The sequence below is a fragment of the Adiantum capillus-veneris genome, chromosome 12 (genome assembly GCF_014529385.1).
Source record: "Adiantum capillus-veneris isolate H3 chromosome 12, ASM1452938v2, whole genome shotgun sequence".
Classification (NCBI taxonomy): Eukaryota; Viridiplantae; Streptophyta; class Polypodiopsida; order Polypodiales; family Pteridaceae; genus Adiantum; species Adiantum capillus-veneris.
The window spans coordinates 128,707,589-128,725,183 of NC_140942.1; the positions used below are offsets into that span (position 1 = coordinate 128,707,589).

General features: G+C 47.1%; 1 protein-coding gene across 12 annotated transcripts in view; it reads left to right on the forward strand.

Annotated features, from left to right (window-relative positions):
• LOC147446495 (kinesin-like protein KLP1) overlaps positions 1-17,595 on the forward strand; it is a 181,004-nt gene that overhangs the window by 81,272 nt on the left and 82,137 nt on the right. For 8 of the 12 annotated variants that reach the window (XR_015189870.1, XR_015189875.1, XR_015189869.1 and 5 more), the window contains exons 5-7: positions 9,648-9,830; positions 9,920-10,117; positions 10,224-10,307. Coding sequence is in view for 3 of the 12 variants with exons in the window: in XM_086525707.1 (XP_086381833.1) it covers positions 9,648-9,830; positions 9,920-10,117; positions 10,224-10,307 (465 nt within the window). In the remaining 9 variants the exon portion in view is untranslated. The remainder of the gene's footprint in view (positions 1-9,647; positions 9,831-9,919; positions 10,118-10,223; positions 10,308-17,595) is intronic. The other 4 variants (XR_015189872.1, XM_086525708.1, XR_015189874.1 and 1 more) reach the window with 2 other exon arrangements.

Consider the following 17,595-nt stretch of genomic DNA (forward strand, 5'->3'; position numbering starts at 1 on the left):
GGCTCGGGTTCGATGGACCCGCCTACCGAAGGGGAAGGGCCAGGTGTAGATAGCTACACCACCCCAAAAAAAACAACGGCTACTTTCAAACGGAGAAACAGAGATACTGTACTATCACCAGGATCTTTACGCGTTGGGAAAACCTCCAGGATACATGCTGAGCTACTGATGGAGAAGGTCCAGGTGATGCTCAAATCAGAGCTAAACTATATGAGGGATGACATTAGGAAGGAAATGCACGCGAACGCCGAGAGCTACAGGAACTCCATGTATGGAGACATGATGAGAGAACTAAGGAGAGAGATCCGGGGGATACAGAATGAGGAAATTCAGATCGTGAAAACGGAATTAAGAAACCTAATCAAGGCCGAAGTAAATGTAACAGAATGCGTTATGCAAAAGAAACTCGATGAGGCAGTAGCAAGTTTTGAAGCATGGAGAACAAATATGGAAAAGCACATGGAGGAAAAAGATGCAATAATCAAGGAGCTAAAAGGAGAACTTGCGGCTTGCAAATCTGCAACTAAGGAGAAGGGAGACGACCAACCTTCGGTGCTCAAGGAGCTGGAGGACATGAAGGATCAAATGAAAGCTCTACGGGAAGGAGATGAACAGAAATGGAAAACGGCATCTTCATAGGCGGAACGTCTTGTTAAGACACAAGAAAAGGTTGATGAAGCAGAGAAATGGATTGAGGATGCGAAGAAAGGGAAGGCCCAGATGCCTGAGACCACACCTACTTCCACCATTATTAATATGACCATTGAGGAAGAGCAGAAAAGGAAGACTCAGGCTCTGCATTTGCGGGTCACAGGAGTCAAAGACAAAGAGAATGTAGATGAAGAAGTGAGGGAACTGCTACAACTCATGGGCATCACAGAGCCTACTCACACAAGTGCATGGAGAGTGGGCAAGAAAGGAATCGATGAGAAGGGAAACGTAAAGGATAGGGCACTTATTCTCCGCTTCCCGAATATAGAAATAAGGAAAGAATTTCTAAAGAAGAGGCCAACTCTTAAGAAAACCGGTATTTTCCTGGGAGATGACCTTACATTGGCACAAGTGGCACACGTGCAAGAGTTGATGCCAGAGATCAGGGCAGCAAGAGAAAAGGGGAAAATCGCCTTTTATAGAGGAGGGAAAGTAGTGATTCTGGAAAAGCGCTCATCATGACGGTACGAGACCTATGGGGCGACGCTCCGGATAGCGGCGTGGAATTGTAATGGATCATATAGGCTAGATGTAGGTGCCTTTGAAGACAGCTTTAGGGACAGAGACATAGTTTTCTACTCAGAGACACACCAAATACCGGGACAGCTTATGCCACATGTGAAGGGGTATTTATGGGAAACAGTTGGTCGACCAGACAAGAGATCTCTACAAGGTAGCCGGGGTTCAGGAGGAGTAGCAGTCTTATTTAAAGAGGAGCTGAAACCACTACTACAGATTATCCGGAAAGATGAACAAGCAAGGTATATGTGGGTGAGAATGACAGCCGAGACAGGTAGATTTCTATATATCGCTATATGCTACTTCCCTCCAAATACATCAGTCTACTCCTCACCTAAAGGACAATCCCCTTTCTCCATATTGAATAATGACATATGCAGTGTGACATGAAACGTTTCGTGGTTTCGATCGTTTCGGGGTTTCGAGGTTTTGAAACGTTTCGTTTCATAGCGTCAAAAACATGAAACAGGTTTCATAAATGACATTAAATTATATATTAATAAAATATGATAAATATGTATACAATGTAGCACACATGACTCTAGACTTTAATGTCCACGAGAGAGAGAGAGAGAGAGAGAGAGAGAGAGAGAGAGAGAGAGAGAGAGAGACATGCTCACTGCTCAGTGCTCACTGCTTAGAAGCGACTTCAAGCGAGCACGGTCAAAGAGATGTTCAGTATTGATGAAAGTTAAAACACAGCCACTAGTTTCATGAATCATAACTGATGCATCATTGATTCATTTAGCAAAGTACTTCTATTGAACAAAGTTTCTGGAAAAAAAGCCCCAATTTCAAACGTTTCATAAAAAATGCTTGTCCGTTTCATGCGTTTCGGCAAAACGTTTCATAGGTTTCGGGGTTTCATCTGCATGAAACGCGTTTTTATGTCACACTGGACATATGGGAGTTCTCTAGAGATGGAGACATCGTTCTCTTAGGAGACTTTAATGCCAGAACGGCCAACTCTCAAGCAGTATTCTATGATACTTCTGAGGAAATGCTCAGAGAAGTGGATTTATCACAGGAGGAGCTTACTAGAAACTCACAGGATAAAGAACACACTGAATATGGGAGACATCTCATGGAGATGGCAACTCACATGGTTCGGCCATACTTAATGGTCTAGAGAATTTCCCTTTATCTGGGGGATTCACATGCTTCCCGCACAGGCATGGGGCCAGTACAGTGGATTATGTCATGACTTCACCAAGCTTTATTTCTAGTATCGAGGACTTTAAGGTGGGACCCAGACCGGTCGGGATTGCAGTGGATCATGCTCTCTTGACCTTATCAATCTCCTTCCAATACAATGCCTCTCAAGTACAAAGGAAGAAGACGCACACAAGATATACTTTCACACCAAAGACTGATTCAGTCTATGTAGAACAGATCTATAATAGGATGTGGGCAGCCGAGCCAGTATATACTGTAGAGGAGATTACTTCTCAGCTAACAGAGATACTACATGGAGCAGCACAAGAGGCATACCCACATACTCAGCCTGATCAGAAGAGAGGATCTGGGAACATGCCTCAAAACAGTTAGTACGACGAGGAATGCAGAGAGACGAGAACCCAGGTCCAGAAAGAGCTTACACTTGGATCATAACATATAAGCAGTCTCGGATTGCTCTTCGGCGTATAGTACGTCGCAAGAAAAGGGCATTTTTAGTCAAACTGGAGAAGGATTTATATCAGCTCTTCTTGAGTCAGGACTCACATGAGGCCTAGCGTTTATTTCACGAGCACTCATCGCCTCCGACGATTACTTCTCCTAAGATTTGGGGTCAATATGTAACATCATTATATATGGTATCTGGACAGCCTCCATTACCAGATACGCTAGAGCCATGCCCTGCTATTAGTACTTTCTTTACTACAGAAATGGTGGAAAAAACCATTGATAAGATGAAGACAAGAAGAGCATATGATCATGAGGGTCTAGTAGCAGAACATCTGATCCATGCAAGGGATCTACTTTCAGAAGTCCTTGCTCGTCTGTTTTATCGGGTCATGTGTGAAGGATTACCTGAATCTTGGAAATTATCTACTATCGTACCTATTTTCAAGTCAAGGGATCCTATGATGCCCGGGAACTACCGTACCATTATGGTGGGTCACACATTGGCCCGACTGTACGCATCCATTCTGGAACAAAAATTGAGTAGATGGGCAGAGAATGAGGGCATAAGGGCAACAGGACAAGCTGGATTCAGGAGGGGTTATTCCACTCTAGATCATATTCTTACGCTCAGAGCCATTATTGAGGAAGGAAGAGCAAGCGGGAGAAGGATGTATTGTTGCTTTGTGGATTTTCGGAAAGCTTTTGATACAGTACCAAGGGCCAGATTGATGCGCAAAATGCAAGAGTTAGGGGTCCCCAAAGAGATTATCTGGGGGATCATGGCCTTATATGGGTCAGTAACTGGTTATGTACGTACTCCAGAAGGGGATTCCGACATTGTTCATTCCACCGTTGGAGTAAAGCAGGGATGCCCACTGTCCCCTACTTTATTTGGTATGTATATAGATGAGGTATCAGATTACATTGATAGAGAGGGTGACAGAGGTGCTCAACTTGCAGGGTCATGGATCCTTTGTTGTTGTATGCAGATGATATTGTATTGATAGCAGAATCACCAGATGGAATGCAGAGGCAGTTAGATGCATTACATAAATTCGCAGAGGACAGCGAACTGTCGGTGAATTTGGGTAAAACCTAAGTTATGGTGTTTAACACCACACTGCAGTGGGTTAGGAGATCGGCACCTACATTTGCATATGGCCAGGATACAGTAGAGTACACAGATGCATACACATACCTTGGTGTGGTATTTACAGGACCGAAGTTTACTCTTAAGAAAGCAGCGGAGGCTAGATTGTCCAGAGCCTCTGCGGCCTTGGGAGGGTTGGAGAGGATGTGTTCACAAGTGCAGTTTCAAGAACCACGAACAAAACTTTGGCTCTTTGATACTGTGGTGGCTTCGGCTATGCTTTATGGGGTCCAGATTTGGGGACCATCTGTGGATCAGGATAATTGGAAGTCAATGGAGAGACCGTTGGTATCCATGATTTCCCGAATGATTAGAGCCAAGGCCTCCGTACCACACACGATTATCCGAGCGGAACTAGCTGCCCCTCCGATAGAAATTGAAGCTCTTACCAGATCAGTGTCCTTTATACATGGTCTGTGGGATACAAATAATTGCCGATATACTAGATTGGCCCTCGAATCGTCTCGACAGTTAGCAATGAAAGGAGATACATCATTCTGGTATGCGCAATTGTCTTCGTGGTTTCAGAGACACGGGTTCAGTATGGAAAGATTACCCCCCTTCCAAAACTCTCTTGAGGCTCCATCATTGGCAATCACACGAACGGAGATTAATAAAATCATCCGCCAGGACTTATACAGTTGGACACTAAGAGGACATGGGTAGACCCTACACAAGAATTGGGCACGAAGATGGCTGACTACAAAGAAAACTTCCTACAGCTATCTGAAGATGGTTTTGTGATTCGCCTGAACTACATGGATACCCACCTGTCTCATGGTTTGAGATGTGCTATTGGTCAGATTCGTACATCCTCACACCAATTGGAAATTGAATTTGGCAGATTTAGGGGAATCCCACCTGAGAGCAGAATTTGCAATTTATGTGGAATGGAGCCAGAGACTGAATTACACTACGTATGCCATTGCACCGTATACTATGAGATACGTGGGCGTTTCCATTGCCTATTTAAGGAAGGCTTTGGACCTCTAGATAGAGTCATGAATACCAAGATCAAAGGTGCCTAGGCCTGTACCTACTGGAACTACATCGGCACAGGGATAATCTAATGAGAAGACAAAGAGCACTACAACCTCAGAGGCAGATCACAGATTTCTTCGGATCGAGAGAAGCAGGAATGGAAGGAGAATCAAGAGGCCAGCAGCGAGCACAAAGGAATACCCACATTCATACCAAAGGCACCCTCATCGACAGGGCGACTGAGCTTAGGAAATCGAGACGACCACGACCGAGATGCAGAAGCACACTTCACCGGAGGAGACTACAACAAAGGATTAGAAGCATTCTAGCCAGACACCCAGAATGCTCCTAAGAAATTTATCTAATACTTTGTATTTAGTTTTTCGCATTTATTTTCACAATCTCACACTTTTCAGACATTGTACCAGATTCATCACTTTTGTATCAGTTTGGTCTCATAGGTCACTATGGCCTTTTGAAGACGTTAATATAACATTTCATTCTCTCTCTCTCTCTCTCTCTCTCTCTCTCTCTCTCTCTCTCTCTCTCTAGCACATCAGTCCCCTTTCTCTATACTTGATGATGACATATGGGAGTTCTCTAGAGATGGAGATATCATTCTCTTGGGAGACTTTAATGCCAGGACGGCCAACTCCCAAACGGTATTTTATGATACCTCGGAGGAGATGCTTAGAGAGATGGATATATCGGGGATGGGGCTTGACAGACACTCACAGGATAGAGAGCACACAGAGTATGGGAGATATCTCATGGAGATCACTACTACGCATGGTCTGGCCATATTTAATGGTCTAGAGATTTTTCCTTCGTCTGGGGGATTCACATGGTTTCCACACAGACATGGAGCCAGTACAGTGGACTATGTCATGACTTCACCGAGCTTCATCTCTAATATTCAGGATCTCAGTGTGGGACCTAGACCTGTTGGAGTAGCAGTGGACCATGCTCTCTTGACTTTTTTAGTCTCTTTCCAGTACAGTGCCTCTCAGACACCACAGAGGATTGCACACACACGGTATACTTTTACACCAGAGATGGACTCAGTTTATGTGGAGGAGATTTACAGTCGGATGTGGGCAGCCGAGCCTGTATATACCGTGGAGGAGATCACCACTTTATTGACGGAGATCTTGCATGGCGCAGCAGCAGAGGCATACCCACACACTGAACCAGATCAGAGAAGACGTTCTGGGAACATGCCTCAGAATAGTTGGTATGATGAGGAGTGCAGAGAGATGAGAGTTCAGATTCAGAGCAAGCTTATACTTGGAGTCATTACATATAGACAGTCTCGGATTGCCCTTCGGCGTTTAGTGCGACGGAAGAAGCGGGCCTTCTTAGCCCAGATGGAACATGATTTGTATCAGCTCTTTTTGAGTCGAGATTCAGATGAGGCCTGATGTCTCTTCCATGAGCACTCACCTCCTCCAGTGATTACTTCTCCCGAGATTTGGGGTCAGTATGCACCATCATTATATACAGTACCTGGGCAACCACCTTTACCAGACCCTCTAGAGCCATGTCCATCCACTAGTACCTTCTTTACCACTGAGATGGTGAAGAACGCCATTAACAGGATGAGGACTAGGCGAGCATATGATCATGATGGTTTGGTGGCAGAGCACTTGATACATGCTAGAGATTTACTGTCAGAGGTTCTTGCGCGGTTGTTTAACCGTGTCATGTGTGAGGGACTACCCGAGTCTTGGAGGTTATCTACAATTGTACCTCTCTTGAAGGCAGGGAACCCCACAGTGCCAGGGAACTACCGAACTATTATGATATGGGACACATCGGCACGGTTGTATGCATCCATTCTTGAACAGCAACTGAGTAAATGGGCAGAAAGTGAGGGCATACGAGCAGCAGGACAGGCTGGATTTAGGAGGGGTTTCTCCACTTTGGACCATATTCTTACACTCAGAGCCATTATTGAGGAGGGTCGGGCACATGGGAGACGGATGTATTGTTGCTTTGTGGACTTCCGCAAAGCATTTGACACAATGCCGAGGGCCAGATTGATGCACAGGTTATTGCAATTGGGAGTACCCACAGAGATCATATGGGGGATCATGGCTTTATACGGCTCAGTGTCTGGCCAGGTATGCACCCTTGAGGGGATTTCTGACATTGTTCATTCCACTATTGGAGTGAAACAGGGGTGTCCTTTGTCCCCTACACTTTTTGGTATGTATGTAGATGAGGTCTCTGACTACATTGACAGAGAGGGTGACAGAGGCGCTCAGCTAGCAGGGACATGGATCCTTTATTATTATATGCTGATCATATTGTGTTCATATCAGAGTCGCCAGAAGGCATGCAGAGACAGTTGGATGCATTGCACAACTTTGCAGAGGATAGTGGACTGTCTGTGAACCTTGGTAAAACCAAGGTTATGGTGTTTAACACCACATCACAGTGGGTCAAGAGATCGGCACGTACACTCGTATATGGTCAGGACACTGTGGAGTACACAGATGAATATACATATCTGGGGGTGGTATTCACGGGACCGAGGTTTACTCTGAGGAGAGCAGCAGAGACTAGACTGTCCAGAGCCTATGCGGCATTGGGAGGGCTAGAGAGGATGTGTTCGGAGGTTCAGTTTCAAGAACCACGAACAAGGCTATGGCTCTTTGATACTTTGGTTGCTTCAGCTATGCTTTATGGTGTCCAGGTTTGGGGACCATCTGTGAATCATGACAGTTGGAGGAACATGGAAAGACCCTTGGTATTTTTGATATCCCGGATGATTAGAGCCAAGGCCTCCGTACCACATGCGATTATTCGAGCGGAGGTAGCCGCCCCTCCTATAGAGATTGAGGCTCTTACCAGATCAATGTCCTTTATGCACAGTCTATGGGATACACATAGAGGCAGATATACTAGATTGGCTCTTGAGTCCTCTAGACAGTTAGCGATGCAAGGAGACGCATCATGTTGGTATGCGCAGATGACCTCATGGTTTCAGAGGCATGGTCTCAGCATGGATAGATTGCCTCCTTTTCAGTATTCCTTGGATGCACCCTCCCTGCCAGTCACTCAGACGGAGATCACTAGACTCATTCGTCAAGATCTTATACAGTTGGACACCAGGAGGACATGGGTAGAGCAGATGCAGGAGTTTGGCATGAAGATGGCTTTCTACAAAGAGCATCTTCTCCAACTTTCGGTAGATGGGTTTGTGACTCGTCCGAGCTACATGGACACTCATTTGTCTCATGGTCTACGATGTGCTATTGGTCAGATTCGCACATCCTCACACCAGCTGGAGATTGAGACGGGTAGATTCAGAGGGATACCACCGGAGTCTAGGATATGCCAACTATGCGGTAGAGAACCAGAGACAGAGCTACACTACATATGCCACTGCACTGTGTATTATGAGATACGAGGGCGCTTCCATTGCTTATTCAGGGAGGGTTTTGGACCCCGAGCTAGAGTCATGAGGTACCAGGATCAGAGATGCCTTGGCTTATATCTACTTGAGTTACATCAACATAGAGATAGTCTGTTGAGAAGACATGGAGTACAACAGTCACAGAGACAGATCACAGACTTGTTTGGATCGAGGGAGCCAGGAGAACAACCACCATCGCAAGGTGGTACCCGCATTCATACCAGAGGCATCCTCATTGACAGGGCGACTGAGCTCGAGAGATCGAGACGACCACGACCGAGACACAGGAGCACACTCCATCGGCGGAGACTCCAGCAGAGGATCAGAGCCATTCTAGCACGACACCCAGATTGTCATTGAGGGCCTATTCTACATTTTCACATTTCACATTTCAGTTTTCATTTTTTACTTTCAGTACTTTTTGTACTTGTACTTCAGACATTGTATTAGACTCACCATTTTGTATCTGATGGTCTCATAGGTCATTTTGGCCTTTTGAAGACGTTAATATATCATTTCATTTCTCTCTCTCTCTCGGAGGCAGATCACAGATTTCTTCGGATCGAGAGAAGCAGGAGGGGAAGGAGAAGCAAGAGACCAGCAGCCAGCACAAAGGAGTACCCACATCCATACCAAAGGCACCCTCATTGACGGGGCGATCGAGCTTAGGAAATCGGGACAACCACGACCGAGATGAAGAAGCACACTTCACCGGAGGAGACTACAACAAAGGATTAGAAGCATTCTAACCAGACACCCAGAATGCTCCTAAGAAGTTTATTTAATACTTTGTATTTAGTTTTTCACATTTATTTTCACACTCACACACTTTTCACACTTAGTACTTTAGTACTAAGGTACCCAGACTTTGTAACAGATTCACCACTTTTGTATCAGTTTGGTCTCATAGGTCATTCTGGCCTTTTTGAAGACGCTAATATAACATTTCATTTGATTTCATTTCATTTCATTTCTCGTGCACGCACGAGGACACATCCTTCGGGTTTTAAACTTGTGATCATGTGACCTTCGTAGAGCACTTGAAAAGGTTTAGTCCAAAGTATCGTTTTAACTTTTGTAATCTATTTGAAGAGCTCTGATCAAAGTAAGATTACGATTGCTCATAGATTGGTTTCATTATGGTATCAGAGCCTGTTTCTTAGGCTCATATCTTGAATCGTTTTCATAGATAGTGAGCTATAGAAAGTTTTAGCTTCTGATTGGAAATATTGTGCACAGGTTATTTATGATCTTTTGACTGACAAGAAAGAGCCTTTGCGAGCTGTTAGCATGATGGAAGAAAATGGTCAAATTGAGATGAAAGGTTTACAGCAATTTCTTTGTGAAACTGAGGAAGATGCTCTAAAGCATTTTGTACATGGAGAGCGTCGTCGCTGCATTGGTACTAATACGTTTCACAAGGTTGTTCTAGAGTATCTTTATCTTCAAAATGAACGAGTTACAGCTTGCTTACTCAGTGTTTAAAGAAGATGATGCAATTTTGCATGCAGTTTTCAAATAGGTCCCATTGCATGTTCACTATTTATGTTGAGAGGCATTCAAAAGGGCGAGATCATCCTGATAGAACTGCTGCAAAACTCAACCTTGTAGATCTGGCTGGGTGTGAACGTTTTAAGTGCATAGATGCTGCTCGGCAATCAGAAAAAGAAGTTCTGAATATTAATAAGTCATTGACATTTCTTGAGCAGGTTGGCACTTCTTGGTATGAGATTTCAAAAGCATTACTATAGTTTCAGATGTTTGTTTAGCTTGCTTGAATATTGTTCTTTGTCTAAAGAGACTACTTGGTATCAGGAGGCAAGCTCTTACTATCGGTGCACTGAAGCTTGTTTCTCGGATTCTTTCCTTCATCAAAAAAGATTATGGGAAACTCCAGAGGTTAAGAATTACCTGCACAGTAGCAGTGTTTGAATTAGTAAAGTGCTAGGTTGAGATCAAAGCGATGATTGCACTGTTCCTTTTGTAGTTGTCAAAATCTGACATAATCATGTGTAATGATTTGTGGGGGGGTTAGTGGAGTATGTCTAGGTGTTTCTTGCCTTTTAGGCATTGCTTGAAATTTCAACCAGTGCCAGAGCTTCTGCATCCTACACCTGGCAGCTTGGGAATTTCTGAGTCATTTTAGGTGTGTTGTGAAGTATTTTAGTATTTGTGTTGCAATTGAACCTGGAAAGGGGGTTGTCAATTTCCACCTGCTATGTTCGTTTGAAATAGAATAAGCATTTTGTGGTGCTTTTGGAAAGACTCTATATTTTGGTATTTATTTCTTATGTAGAGTTGGTTCTGGAGTATTACGGATGCTCGGAAGTTCAGCTTTGATGCAGTTTATCATATTCACCCCTTGTGTACCTGAGTTGGTTCCCCGAGTGGCAGCAGGGGTGACACTACACAATGGAATATGACGGGATTCCTTTAGCGATGCTGCACAATTTATTTATTTTTCTGAGAAAAAGATCCTTCTATTAGTTAATGAAACTGCCCATAGGGCTATAACCACCTCTACTAGAGAGGGCTACAACACTCGTAAGGGGAGACTCTCCCAGTGAAAAAACATCATATGTACAATGAGGCTAGATCAGGAGATGGGAGGGGAAAAAGCCACACAGGTAGACGGTAGTGCCAGCTGAGCTCCCCCCGGACCATGGTGAAGAAAGGCCCAGGGCGCCAAAGTTGAAGGAACTCCTCTCTGCACTCCCGCATGCGGTCGGAGCTGCCCTGAAGTCTCTCGAACTGTCCCCTAAGAGTATGGATCAGCTCCAGCCAAAATTCTCGAACAGTCTCCGCTGGTGGCACAAGGCGAGCCTCGAAGATGAGGAAGCAACAGGCCCGCCAGATGAACCAGAGTGTCAGGCCACAGACGAGCTCCCAACACACCTCCTTCTCACTGCACCACTCCTGTGGGTTAAGCTCTGTAGCAGACTGGGGTGTAGGTCGACCCCCCTGTATCACTATTATCCTGCTGGTGAAAGATAGCTCAAACTGTAATGCAGGGCCCGTGAGAGTGGACCAAGCAGCTGCCCCCCAAGTGTACTGCCGTGCAGTGGAAAGAACTGGCATCAGCCGAAGGACCCGAAGCCAAACTTGCTGTGTCATAGGGAAATCCCAAAAAATAGTGGCACTGATTCTCCAAGGGATGGTCACAAGCGCACATGCTACCGAGACACCACTGTGTAAAAGCCAACTCCCCATTGCTATCCAAACAAGGGGCTGTCTCAGGCGCTCCTCCGTGCAAGTAGGTTGGTGCTGCTCCAGGCCTCTTCTCAGCTGCTCCCAGGAGCGGAGCATACTCACAGCAAAATGGTCCTCCAGTCTCCTACTCGGGCCAACTCTGCGCATCTCTGTGAGAATCCATCTAATCGAAGGTCTCCAAGGGCCTCCAGCCTGAGGCACTCTAGCTCTAAGCCATTGAAGCAAAAACGCCTTCTAGGGCTCCTCTCCTAAAAGCAGTCCTCTGACAACAAACTTCCCAAGAAGGAGTCTGCTCTGCTGTGCTAGGTCTATGATCCCCAACCCCCCCTGAGAACAAGGTAGAGCGATGACCTGCCAGACCACTTTGGCCCGGGCTATCTGAGTGTCACGCCCTGACCAAAGGAAATTCTTGATCCGCCTCTCTACCTGGCTGATGCAGGAACTCGAAAAGGTCCAACAAGATGTAATGTACCACATAGTAGCCAACAACACCTGGTTGGCCACTACAACTCTGCATGCCAGAGAAAGTCGTGCTGAGCTTCAATGTAACAGCTTCCTCCTAATGGACAAAAGGAGGGGAGCAATCTGCTACTCAGGAGACAAGTCCAAGCCAACCTGAAATCCCATGTATTGAACTGCAATCCCTGGGGGGATCCATTTGAAACCCTCACCTGGCAGCCAATCAAGCATAGGAGCACTGCCAACCGAGAAAGCCACTGTCTTTCTCCAATTGATCAGTGCGCCTGATGCACAACAAAAAGTCTCAAGAGCCTGCTCACACCTGTGTAGGTTGGCCTCCTAGCCCTCCAAGTACAAAGCTGAGTCGTCTGCAAACTCAGCATCCGGTAGCTCGTCGCCCCGAATAGGGAGCGCTAAGCCATGTAAGCCAACCTGCTGTGAAACCAAAAACCTGCTCATCGCCTCAGCATAGAACAGAAAGAGGAAGGGGACAAGAGGGCAGCCATGTCTAACCGAACGTGTGAGCATGAAACGATCTCCTCTACCACCTTCCAAATTGCGAATAGAGGCTTAGCTAGTACTCTAAGAAAAAACTGAGAGTCAAACCATCACTACCACGGGGAAGTGCTCTCAGGGCCGCGTGGAGCTCCTGTAGCTGAAGGGGCAGCTCAAGCCTCTGGCGCATCTTCTCAGTCACAAGACAAGGCATTTGTGCCCAAAACTGCTCTCTGCATGCATCCTGACGCTCTGACTAAGGCTCTACTGACAACAAGTCACGGTAAAAGTCTGAAGAAACTGCACGCATGTCCTTTGGCTCTGAAGCAACTGACCCGTCAAGCATCCTCAACTAGCTGACTCTGGCGTGCGGATGTCGGGGGCCCACTGTCTCAAAGAAACCCCCTGTCACTCTGTCACCCACTTGGGTCCATTGAGATGCCTGTTGATGGAAAGCAAACTCATGGCGCCTCTCCTCTGTGCTCGCAAGCTCCTGACGAGCTTGCTGCAACTGATCCTCCAACCAGGGACTGTTTGGATGGTGCTCCTGCATCCTCTGCAAGGAAACAACGCCCCGTCGGAGGCGCTGCTCCTCCTCTCTCGCTGTAGCCAGAGGCGGGCCATGGACTCTTGAAGAAAGAGCCGACTAAGCTGAGCATGTCCAGAGGCCACTCTGTCAATAGGAGAGTCATGCATGTCTAAGCCCTCTGTCCAAAGAGCAACCACTCGCTCTTTGAGCGCAGAGTCCAGCAAGACCCTCTCAGGGATGCGTAGCATCGTGCTCCCCTTCCTCTGTCTATCTGTCACTGTGAGGATCATTGGTGCATGATCCGAAAAAGTGTCTTAGCCAGATTGCCAACTGTCCCACCCAAGACCCAGGAGTGGTCACTAGTGTAGAAGCAATCTATCCGAGATAGATTCACCGCCTCACAAAGCCAGAGTGTTGCCACTCATGTGAAACCCACAGTCATACATAGCCTCTCCCAAGCTGCCAACTCAACTCCATGCACAATAGTATGGCTACCTCCAATCCTATCAGAGGGGTCCTTCAACATGTTGAAGTCACCCCCATGCACCATTGCTCTACCTGCGGCAAAGACTCTACAATGTGAGACCAAAACTGTACACATGCACTCGCCACATTGGGCGCATAGACGTTCAGGAAGCCCAAGAGGCAACCCTGAACCTGCATAGTAATCCACTGAGCCTTGCCAGGCACAATAATACCTCTGTCCACAATGGCCTATTGCCAAGAGTCCCCAATAGTCATACATACCCCTCCCTGGATGCCACTTGGTCCAAATGCACCTTACCAGAATGTCTCATACCGCCCACGCAAAAGCTGACCATATCGTCTAATGCGGCTTTCACACAGATAATGCTCTTGTAGCATAAGAAGGTCAATCTCTCCTCCCACAAGGCATCGCTGAAGCTCTTGACGTAGTCGGACCCTCTGGCGCTGAAACTGGGGCCCACCCAATCCCTGTACGTTCCATGAGACAATCCTCATGGAGAGCGAGAGAGAACTGATGCTGCAACAACAGCGCACCGTGCTATCTTCGAGGCTGGCTTGGATGGGGAGTAATCCCATCCGAGTGTCCCCGAGATAGGCGTGGCTGCAAAGAGTGTCTAGCCCAAGCCCAAGAAGAACGAGCCGTGCGCAAGGCAACCTCCTCTGACTAGGAGTCCTTAATGTATGTGTACATAGCATGGCGGGCTCTACGTGTCAGCAAAGAAGTAAACCTCAATAAGTCTACATGTTGCCGAGTCTGGAGGTGTCACTAAAAACTTGGCCAACGGCCACAAAGTTTGAACCAAGTCTGTAATCCCTAGGTCTCCTATGTGGTGAGAGAACTCGAGGGCATGTGCCTGCAGCCACTCTACACTGAGTCTAAGGTCCAGGCTGGTCCCTGCCGCATAAGGGAAAAGAGAAGCCAATTGTTGAGTCCAGGGCCTCTATCCCTCTAGCTGCAAGGAACGATACATGAACTCTGAAGGAAGCTGCCTCAAAGTCTAGTGAGGGGTCGCCGAGAAACCGTGTAAAGTCGTACGCAAAGAAATCCCAACAACGACGAATGTCGAAACTCGTCAATCCACAAGGAACTGCTGCAAAGGGGAACATCTGCACCAGAAGGGGGGTTCGCAAGAAAGGTTGTCCCTCTCTCGCCAAGCGACTCGTGGCAAAAGGGCTACCTAGAGATCTCCTAGCAGCCGAGGATGGTCCTGCCCCCTGGGTCGGCTGCGGGGAAGGAGGGGGAGGAGATGTGGAAGCAGGGGGGCTAGCGGGAGGGGGAGGAGAGGGGGGGCGGGGAGCGGCAGAGGAAGGAGGGCAAGGTGGAGAGGTGGAGGGAGGAGGGGAACTCGATGGGGGGAGGGGTTGTTGGAGGTGAGGCTGAGGTGGAGGGTCGTCCTACTGAACAGGGTCGAAACAATTCCCTATGGGAACCCACTGTTGCTGGACTGGAGCCTGGGGACCACTCCGAGTGTCGGGCTAGCAAGGTGGCCCCTGTCGGCGTCGACCACGAACCTGCTGCCAACCCTCCTCCGCTTGAGCCCCAGGCTTGAAGGGTGGCTCTGCCTGCGTACCCTGTGACTCTATCTGCTACTGTTGGCCAGCCCTTGAAGGCTGGGGCTGAGCTTGAGGTGTAGGTTGGGGTCTCCTCCGTGGACAGGCCTTCGCAAGATGGGCCATCTGACGACAAATATAACACTGGTTCGGGAGACCCGAATACTCCATGCTTTGACGAAACCAACCTCCACTCACCCGACGTAGTAAGATGACCTTCGGGAGAGTGTGGGTGTCTCGAACCAGAACACATACTGTGGGGATGACGGCCGCCTTGGCAGTTACAAAGGCTGCCATGCGAGGTGTCTCTAGGACGGTCCCAATCTCTGAGCCTATCCTGGAAAGGAGCAAAAGGTACTCCCTCCGCAACGGTCGGGGAAGCAGACTGAGATGGGCAGGTCTGCCTCCTCGACAAGAACGTCGGTAGCTGGGTAGAAACCATGGCTCCACTGTTGAAAGTATGCGCGAACTGCTCGAATGGCCAGGGGGCTCATTGCAATGACCTTGGACGCCATCTCGGGAGTCTCAAATTCTATCTGATAGTAGCCATGCCCAAGAAATTGAACATCGAGAATCTTGCCTGTCACAAACTACTGACGTGTCCAGACACTGAAGAGCTGAGCCAACCTTCAAATCACGGTCGAGGGGCCTAAACCCTAAGAAGAACAAGCAACAAAAGAAGAAGTCCTACCAACTTATGGGGCCCCGTCCGATGGGGCCCGAGTGACATAAAGACATTCAAAATAAAGCAGGACCCACACACACGCTCGCGCGTGGATTGATGACGTGGCAGTTTTATGGACAGGCCTAAAATTCCGCTGATAGTGCTGACGTGGCAGATTTCCGCAAAACGTGCTGATAGTGCTGACTTGGTAGTTGTACGGATTTCCGCAAAACGCACTGGCAGATTTTGGGCATTGCTTTTGGACCAAATGCTTTTAAATTTGAAGGCTTTTCATGTAAACTGCTTTTGGGACCTAGGGCCTTTAAATATGAGGCCATGGGCTCATTCTCTGGCATGCTTCTTGGAGAAGGTGCAGAGTCTGGAGTACCGGCTTGTACTGTATTGATGCAATATAAAGAAATACCGAAAGGGGCGCCAAGGTTTGGGGCCAATACTCTCTGGGGTGGAATTCCGACACTCCGTGTCACGTGTACTCTCTCTCTTTCATTAAAGAGCTAAAAGTTTGTTCGGTCTTTTCTTTTCTATTGGCACGTGGTGCCCGTCTTGTGACAGTGGTATCAGAGCATCAGGCGTGTGCTTTTCTGAAAGCATATCAGTCCTACAAAAGAGCAAACAGAGCAAACCAAAGACTACTAGAAATTGTTATTTGAAGTATCTTCGAGTCTCGACACCGGACTTACTAGTCACTCCCACCCTTACTTCATCGCACATCGGGCATGCTCTCGGCTTCACCGCTCATACAAGGCAGAAGCCATAAAGATCACTTGCAAGAGAAGGATCCAAGATTTGTTTCGACCTGCAGTTTTTCTCAAAGGCAATGCCATGCAGATGTTGATGTCTATAGCTACCAAGCAGCATATTCCAAGTACTTGGCAAGCTTTCAAGAACATTTTTGCTCGAAGTTATATGGTTTCTGACATCTTCCTTCGGAGTGTAACTTCTGCCAGAGTGGGGTATCCTAAAATGCTTGCCATGGAAACCCTCGCATATTATAACTTGAAATTTCTTGATATCACTCAGTAGATGTCTCTTCTTGAGTTGATAACCTTGGAGGTCTGGTGTGATTACTATGTCTTTGGACTACCATCGCCGCCAGAGGAACACTATCTGTCCAAGAGCTGATGGACGATATTGTGGTTGGCTATGACCTTATGGAAGGAATCTAACCCTAATTTTTGGTGTAACCTACCCTAATTTTTGGTGCAGGTTACAGGACGGAAAGTCAATCGACTTTTCGAGCTCGACTGATGTCGAGATTGTTTTTTAAGTTTGAGAACTTGTTTGGTGATCCTGTTTAAAATTTGTTTGAAATGGATGGTATCTGTTCTGAACCTGTTTTGGTGCTGATTTGAAATGTTTGACTCTGGTTTTAATATTGGTTTCAATGATTGGTGATTTTACTTCCGGGTGGAGAAGTGAGAAATACTATTTTGGTATTGTTTGAACCTCGGAACGACGCAAGCCGATGCCTCGGGAGCGTTTCGTTGTATGTTTGAAAACCTCGGAACGACGCAGGCCGATGTAGGGAGCGTTCCGTTGTATGCTAGCAAACCTCCGAACGACGCAAGTCGATGCTTGGGGAGCGTTTGTTTGTATGCTTAAACCTCCAAGGGACACAAACTACGGTCTGGACAGCGTTTGGTTGTACAGTCCTCTGGCCCGGAACTTTTTAGGCTATTTGCGGGGAGAGTGACGAGGTAGTCGTTGAGTAGCTTCATACCGCAGACCATTTGTCTTGGGGGAGTGCTCAACGGCGCTGTTTGTTGTGTCTT